Source organism: Nicotiana sylvestris, chromosome 12 (assembly GCF_000393655.2).
Source record: "Nicotiana sylvestris chromosome 12, ASM39365v2, whole genome shotgun sequence".
NCBI classification, from domain to species: Eukaryota; Viridiplantae; Streptophyta; class Magnoliopsida; order Solanales; family Solanaceae; genus Nicotiana; species Nicotiana sylvestris.
In genome coordinates, this window is record NC_091068.1 from 79,858,704 (window position 1) to 79,866,994 (window position 8,291).

Consider the following 8,291-nt stretch of genomic DNA (forward strand, 5'->3'; position numbering starts at 1 on the left):
TATTACCAAAAAAAATAAGACATGTAGCAACTATCCAAACAAGCTATAAGTAAACAAAGTGTGTATCAGATTTTATACAAAATGGTATATAGTTAAAATCTAGATTAAAAAATATTTTAAATCACAAATTTCTATAATCAAAAAATTCTGTAACTCTTTTTTTAACTCTTTAAATGATAAAAGTGCCATTTTAAAGTAAAATTACTACTCCTACTATTTAAAAAAAAAAAAAAACGAAAACGCCAAAAAAAAAAAAAAAAAGGAAAAGGAAAAGCTAGAAGACCTGGACATACTTTTTTTTTCCTCCTTCCTCAAGCTCGAAACCAACAGGTCTCCCTGCCGCCTTCACATGCTCAACACCCCTTCTAAACCTCCAAATAGAAAAAATTATTTTAGCTAAATTCCCATCTGGGTCTCTGTCAAATTTGCAAATTCTGTATCTGCTTTTGTTCCCTGGAAACCCCAAAATTCTATTTTTGAGAATTAAATCTTTTACATTTATCAATTTTTGCTAGGATTGACAGCAATTGAAAGAATTTTTATGATTAGTTGGTTGGAATGGTGAATAATTTGGAGGAAGGCGGAAAGAATCCATCAGAAGTTTCTAGAAGGTCATGGGGGCCCACTACTACTGTTTCGGGTCAATCGGTTTCAACCAGTGGCAGTGTTGGGTCTCCATCGGCCGTGGCAACTCCTGGGAGTGAGAACACTTTCGTTAGGCTAAACAACCTTGATATTCATGCTGATGATGCTGCATCTCAAGGGGCTGCTGCGTGAGTTTTTTTTTTCCTTCTGTTTAATTGTATCGTTATTTATTGCTTTGTTTCTATAAAGAAAAATGTCGTGTTTGTTGCTTAATTGTTATTAAGAAAAATGATAGTGTCTTTATCGCATGTACTTTATGAAGATAGAACTCTACTTAGTGCAGAGGCTTATCCAACATATAAATATTCTGTATGTATGTAGAAAATTCAAAGAAAGAATACAACAACTATGACGCATTCAGTTTGGCTATATGAATCCTCAGTGACCACAGCGGATCCAGAATTTAAACTTTGGGTTCAAACTTTCAGATTTTTAGCATTGAATCCATTATGCTTTTAAAGTTACGAGTTCATACCTGCTATTTGTTGCAAGCTTAGCGGAATTTTACATTTAAGTTTATGCTCCACGTTGAAAGGACCGGGTTCAATGAACCCAATAGCGTAACTGCGGATCCGCCCCTGACTAGCCACATTATCCATTTAAACTCATCTACAATGAAGCTTGTGTGAGCTTGCGCATATTGCAGTCTCAAGTCTGGATAAAAGAGGAGGATCGTGGTGGACTGACAGCTAACGTAAAACTAGCAAAATTCATGATGAATCCTCACATTAGAAAATTTAAAGAAAAATGTTTACAATATTTTATTTGATGAAGTAAAGTGGGAAAATGTTAAAGATATTTATAGTGGCGCACCGCGTTTAAATCACGGATTCACCTAGCATTCTGTCATTCTCACTAGTTTGTTTGATAGGTAAAATAAGTACTTTTCTAGAGGAGCTATTGTAAATTGTAGGTACCTGCCACCTGGTGGAATAGTTGAAGTGCGTGCGAGCTAGCCAGGATACCACCATCATAAAAAAACTATAGTAAATTGCTGAACCTTTAATTAGCGGAACTTGCATTAACTAATTTTCTTGAGTTTAAGAAGCATGGACATGGCTTAAAGACTGAGCTAAGGAATGGCGTGGACACGTGGAAGTTGATAATGCTAAAACATTATGAGAAATACATGGGAAAAAGTAATAGATATAGGTGTCAAAAAGTTTATAGGAATTCATCGCATAGTGATAGAGGATATGACATTCGACTTCGTAGCATTGGATCTGTGACCATGCAAGCCTCGTGCTATTGGGTTGTTGCAGACAGTTATTTTTATGTAAACCTGTTAGAGTATTTGCTATTAAGGTGGTGGTCCTACTGTGTTTGGCAAAATTTGGCCTTTATATTGTCTAAGAAACAATAAATGTTCATTGTTGTGGTTTAGGCATCATAGGTGGTGATGTTACACGCTTACATTGTTCTTCTTATTTTGATGATTTGCTAGATTACAGTGTCATTATGTGGTTAAACATGGAAATCGCAAATGAGTTGCTAAAATGTATGCCTTTTTCTCTCAGAATAATGATTCCTTACATTTACTTAAGCTTTACTTACCAGAAGTTCTTATTAGTAACAGGAAAAAGAAAAGAGGTCAGCGTGCAACAGGAGGGGACAAGAGTGGTAGAGGACTCAGACAGTTTAGCATGAAAGGTTTTTGCTTTAAATCAGTTTTCATCTTCTTTTGTGTATTACTTTGTATAAATGTCTAAACTTTTCCAGCGGTTGGATTGCTTTTATCTCACACATCATTTGTTTCTTGTGCGTTGCAAGCATCTCTTGCTTGAGCTCTGGTATCAGAGCTTCCTACTAATAACTAAGTTATTACTTTTTCCTACAGTTTGTGAGAAAGTGGAAAGCAAAGGAAGAACTACTTACAATGAGGTCAGTTGGCTTGAGAAAATTCATAATGTTACTCAATGTTAGATGATTTTTTAAAAAACTATGATATTTCCTTTCATCTGTATCTTTGTTTCACAAATGCATGCTATGATTCAGTAAACCCAATTTAATAGTTGTTGTCCCTATTCTATTATATATTCTTTTTCCCTTCTAGTCTGTATGATGTGTTTGTGGATGTCCAAATTAGATTTTTCATTATGATGACTCTGATGTATGATGATGTTTAGTATCTGGTTCTGACAGCACCTGTTGCAAATTGAGCAAACTACAAAAAGGATATGCTAAACTTCTATATCTATTTTTAGATGACATTTTTTATCTGAAACTTCCATCCTTTCTAAATTGTATCATGCTAGGATCTTTTTACTAGTGTAATATCATGCTATCATCATATGAAAGTCGGACTTAGTCCCATATTGATTCTTGAGACAATCTGTGGTATCAAAAGACCCCATCTCTAAGACTTCTTAACTGAGAAACGTGCCATGTTAGGTGGAGGTACTGTAGTCTGTATGTCAAGTTTCTTTCTTTTGGTTGATATAATAGGGCATTTTGGAGGTTCAATGGTCCTGTGTTTTTTTAACCCTGAAAACATTGTGTCCTTTTTCCTTGTTTGCTTTTTGACACTTCACTTTTCTTTTTGTAAGGCTTTTTATTCTGCTACAGCAAATGATAGGAGATGTTATCTTTGTAATGTACAATAGAATTAATAGTAACTTTTGCTAAATTTCAAAAAAGGGTGCAAGTAGTTAAATCTCAGTCATTGAAAAGTTGACTAAGTAGTGAATAAATGGGTGGATGGCCCTGTTTCCCGTATTGGCAGCTTGTCACTTAAGAGAAGCTTGTTTTCTAGAATTTTCATTGTTTTGTGTGCCTCTATCCTAGTTCCACTTTCTGGCAGTCGGTTATCTCTACATCACGCGATTGATGGAATACTACTACAACAATAACAACGCCTTAGTCCCAAATAAGTTGTGGTCAGACTTGATTGATGGAATGCTTTTTTTTTTCTTTTTTTCTGTGAGAATGTTTGTAATTTGTTGACCAGAGGGACAATCTAGTTAATTGCTATTGGGTGTGCATGCCTGGCACGCGTTGGTGTCTGAAGACATTTGCTTGGGAAGGAAAGTGGTTCCCTATCATGTGATGTTGAGATGTGGAGTTGAGATCCTTTTGTCGCTTATGAGAGAACTTCAGATTTCCTAATTAATGATTTTAACCTCCTCCAATTACCTTCCTATCTCTAATATCTTTGAAGTAAGATGTACTCCCTCCGTCCCAATTTATGTGTCATACCTTCCTTTTTAGAACGTCCCAAAAAGAATACTTCCTTATTTTGAAACAATTTAACTTTAAATTCCTACTTTAGCCTTAATAAAATAATTTGCGGCCACACAAATATATATGGCTTGTTTTAGACCACAGATTTCAAAAGTCTTCCTTTCTTAAACTCCGTGCCAAGTCAAACACCACCTCATAAAATTGGGACGGAGGTAGTACTGGTTATTACTCTGGGATGTTTCATTAAATGGCTTTTGGGTAAAATAATATCTCACAAGAGCATAGAATTTATGGTCTTTCTTCTGTAAAACTATTGATGAGGTTGTTTTGTGTTCAGGATTAATATTATTCCTAATCATTCTCATTGCTTGAGCATTAAGAGGTGGATTATCTGTTCTGCGCATTGAATTTATCAAATAATAGTGCAAGCCTTTTCTTGATAAATTTACTATCAAAGTTATCAGTTATTCTTCAAGAAGTTGCTGCATAGACTTCATCTCAGGGAAAAAAAAGATCTTAGGGAAAGTAACTCTTGACTTCATAATATCTTCCTTGGGACAAGCCATTTGGCTGCATCAGACAATACGAGGGTAGTTATACTTCTGTTGGCTTCTACTGACGTATTTGCACTATGGTTGTGAAACTTGTATTTTTTATAGTTTACCACGGCTGATTTCTGCTTTCTTCATTCTCCTGTGTTGAACGATTTGTTTTTCAAGGGATTTCTAAACTCAGAAGTTAATGTCTTGGGCAGGTTGCAGATGAACTTGTAGCTGAGTTTTCTGATCCTACCAATGGTCATGAATCTTCAGATCAGGTTTATCTCTATTCTCCTGGCTCATAAAATTTTGAACGTCCTTGTTTTCAACAATGAAATCAGTTTGAACCTTTTATGGTTGACAGCGACAATATGATGAGAAAAACATCAGACGACGAGTCTACGATGCTCTGAACGTACTTATGGCTATGGATATCATTTCCAAAGATAAAAAGGAAATACAGTGGAAGGGTTTACCACGAACTGATGCAAATGATATTGAGGAGCTAAAGGTTTGATTTTAAATTTGTCTATTTCGTATTTACCCCTCTTTCTCTTTCTTCTTTTTATCAAATTGGACAAGCCATCAATTTTGGCATACATCTGTTCATCTAATGTTCAATTTAATCTCATATTTATTTTAACTGCAGGCCGAGCGTCTTAGCTTGAGAAATAGGATTGAAAAGAAAGCAGCCTATTTAGAAGAACTAGAAGAACAAGTATGAATTCTCTATGAGCACTATCTTAGTTCAATGCTGATGATAAGTTTGATAGTCTTTCACTATGCTGATATGCAATGATATCTTTGTTTGTATTCCTTATTCTTCTTTTTACTAAAGCGTTTTCCTTTGGAAAGTATGTAGGGCTTCAAAACCTCATAAAACGCAATAAGCAGTTATATGGCTCAGGCAATGCTCCTAGTGGTGGTGTGGCTTTACCATTTATTCTAGTGCAGGTAAATGCTCAACAATCATCTATTGTTGTTATTGGTCATTGTATAGCAAATAAATAAATATCTGATGATACAAGTCATTGCATTCTTTAATATGTCATCTCGTGATTTCTTTTGTTGGAAATAGTTTAAGGCTACAAGTGAGGCAAGTAAGCTTGTGGCAACCTAAGCTGTCCTCCAACTTGTCTTAGCTGCACTTGAGCTTAAGTAAATCCCAGCAATTGATTGCTCTTCATCTACATCATTAAAACCCTTACTAATTAAAATTGGAAGGATAACTTTTTTATAAGGATGAGAAGACATTATGACCAGATATAGAATACCTCTGGTCTCTGAAAGAGAAGAAAAGAAGAGAGGGTTTCCCTATTTGTAATTTCTTTTCCCAAGATCACGCCCGTATGCACGCACAGAAAACATGTAGAATGTATCCAATAAGATTAGTTTAGTTAATGAAACTGTTTAAAGAGTTATAAAATTAGTCTTAAATGAGTAGAGTTTTTGTCCGTCAAGAAGAATAAGCACCTATCCAGACAATTTTGATTAAAGCTTGGGAGGAAGATGAGCCGAGGGTCATCGGAAACAGCCTCTCTATCTCTATAAGGTAGGGGTAAGGTCTGCGTACACACTACTCTCCCCAGACCCCATTTACGGGATCAAACTGGGTTTGTTGTTGTTGTTGTTTTCTTGGGAGGAAGATGAGCTTCTGTTTATATTCTTACATATTGAGTTTACAGTCACAAATTATTTAAAAGTAGAAGGAAAATAAAAACTTTTGTAGTTAAGTTAGATCCATGATATCCATGTTCTATTCTATTAGTTTCATTTCTGTGTATTTGCAGGCCTCATTTTGACTTGGCAACTAGTAATAGGCTCAATAGAAGTTTTGGGATTTAACAAGTTAGTTTCGTCTTTTTTAGGAATACAAAGGAAATAAAAGCATTGAAAACAGGCTCCATATAACTTGTGTTGATAGAGTGTGGTAGGACTTCCTTTTATGGAAAATAGTGTTCTCAGATGACTAAATAATGAAGTGGACGTTTACTGCAAAAGTAGAGATTAGAAAGCCTGGTACTTCTGTGAGATTTTGTTTATGAATTGATCAGTCACTTGTCCAATACCCATCCTGAACTTATGATGGAGCTTTTCGAATAGCACTTTATTTTCTTTTACTAAACTTGGGCTCATGATGGTTAATGCTCATGCTGGAATTGCGTTTTCCAATCTGTGAAACCTTAGCTGCGCTTATGGGCATGGGTGGAGCTAAGGAGCTAAAAGGTTACGTACGGGTTTGGCTGAACCCAACAGCTTTAGTCCCAGCCCTGTATTTGTATAAGAAATTCACTATGTATGTACAAAAGTTAAATTCAGAACCCATCTACTAACACTTGATATCACTATCTTAGAATTTAGAACTCATATAGTTCAAATCCTAACTCCGCCGCTGCTTATTATGTTCTACTTTTGAATCTAGTACAAAGGACTGAAGGAGGCATCTGTCCCCAATATTCAACTTTTCCCCTTTGCACATTTTTGGTTAAGCCCCTATCTTATTGCCATGCACAAAAAGGAAATCATAATGTTGGGAATATGGCACCTTTGCTTTTTTGCCAATGCTATCATGCATCGTATTATATCTTGCGTGCATATGTAAATTCCAACAATAGAATCGAAAAGAAGATATGGATTATAGTGTTCCTGTCTTAGCATTTTGTTGTTTTCATGCTTTTTATGTTTCTTTTGGTGCTGTAGACTCGGCCTCATGCTACAGTCGAAGTGGAAATATCAGAAGATATGCAGCTAGTGCATTTCGACTTCAACAGGTTAGTATCCTCTGAATGTGTGGGCTATTTTGAGTTCAATGAGAGTGTGGATGACTCGGCTGAGTCATATAAACAAGATATACATACTTCTGACACCAACTTGAAGTAATAAACTTTTGACTTACCAAAAGAAGAAAATTATTCGGTCAGTTCTGGGTGGCTTGAGCTCATACGTTTCTTACAATGTCAAATCCTGTCTTATCCATTAGTTCGACTGATTATGGTTTATCAATCTCAGCACACCATTCGAGCTGCATGATGATAATTATGTCCTCAAAGCAATGAAATTTTGCGGAAGGCAAAAGACTGATGTTGTTGCACAGAATATATCTGCTGATGGAGCTGAAGGTTCCAGTTCCAGTTTGGCCAACATGTTCCAGCATCAAATCTCTCATACATCAGTGTCAAACACACCCGGTAGGCGTCCAACTCCAACCTCACCTCCTCTCCCTGGAATACTAAAGGCCCGCATCAAGCATGAGCATTAGTCTGCTGGCTTCTTTCTTGATCAATTACTAAACTCATTATCTCATCATACCTGTATATTAAGTAGTAGAATTTATTAACTGGAAGCATGCTCCTCCGTCCATTGATACTTCTGTAGCTCCTTGTGTTCTTATCTGGAGAGCAGTATTAGTATTAGATTTTTGTTTTTTGCTTTGTTAACATTTAGTGGATCTCCAGTTATGATGACTTCTTTGGTATCTGTTATTTGCTTTATCAAATTAATTTCTTTTCTAGCAAATGAGTCATAATAATATATATATGGGTTGGGTTTTAAACGGGAAGCCTGTACCTGCACTTTCATTTAACTGTTTTCAGAACACAAAGCCCCCAAGGGCACACAAGGGTGTGACGAGAAATTTTATTTTGGGTGAGACTCACCCAACAATGACAAGTGTGTTTAATTTGTGGGGTGAAATTGGATTAGTTTAAATAAATGGGTTTGAGAACCATACCATTGCACCCAGTGACCGAAGTCAGAAATTTTAAAATTTGATATTTTATAAATATACAATGTAATTTTTCGGCAAAATTGACCACCCTTAAGGGAATGTAGCTTCGCCCGTGGCTGCACCCATAGTTTGCTTGTTATCATGCTAGGAATTGACCACCCCTTAAGGGAATGTAGCTTTGCCCGCGGCTGCACCCATAG

At 36.0% G+C, this 8,291-nt stretch overlaps 1 protein-coding gene across 2 annotated transcripts; it reads left to right on the forward strand.

Annotated features, from left to right (window-relative positions):
• The first annotated feature begins 246 nt into the window (after nt 1-246).
• On the forward strand, nt 247-7,846 carry LOC104239206 (transcription factor-like protein DPB). 2 transcript variants are annotated; one of them, XM_009793792.2, is made up of 9 exons: nt 247-773; nt 2,222-2,295; nt 2,483-2,526; nt 4,580-4,642; nt 4,729-4,875; nt 5,014-5,082; nt 5,220-5,318; nt 7,065-7,135; nt 7,374-7,846. In XM_009793792.2, exons 1-9 carry the CDS (start codon nt 559-561, stop codon nt 7,621-7,623), a joined length of 1,032 nt encoding a protein of 343 aa, XP_009792094.1. In that variant the 5' UTR covers nt 247-558; the 3' UTR covers nt 7,624-7,846. The 2 variants fall into 2 exon arrangements, with proteins under 2 accessions (XP_009792094.1, XP_009792084.1); XM_009793782.2 differs by having other exon boundaries at nt 309-773; nt 2,216-2,295.
• The last annotated feature ends 445 nt before the right edge of the window (nt 7,847-8,291 follow it).

What these genes read in the sequence shown, in the direction of transcription:
- LOC104239206 (XM_009793782.2), top strand. Translation starts at nt 559, where the DNA reads ATGGTGAATAATTTGGAGGAAGGCGGAAAGAATCCATCAGAAGTTTCT. An exon ending in GCATCTCAAGGGGCTGCTGC is followed by an intron (nt 774 to 2,215) that starts GTGAGTTTTTTT and finishes AGTTCTTATTAG; the next exon opens with TAACAGGAAAAAGAAAAGAG. An exon ending in CAGACAGTTTAGCATGAAAG is followed by an intron (nt 2,296 to 2,482) that starts GTTTTTGCTTTA and finishes TTTTTCCTACAG; the next exon opens with TTTGTGAGAAAGTGGAAAGC.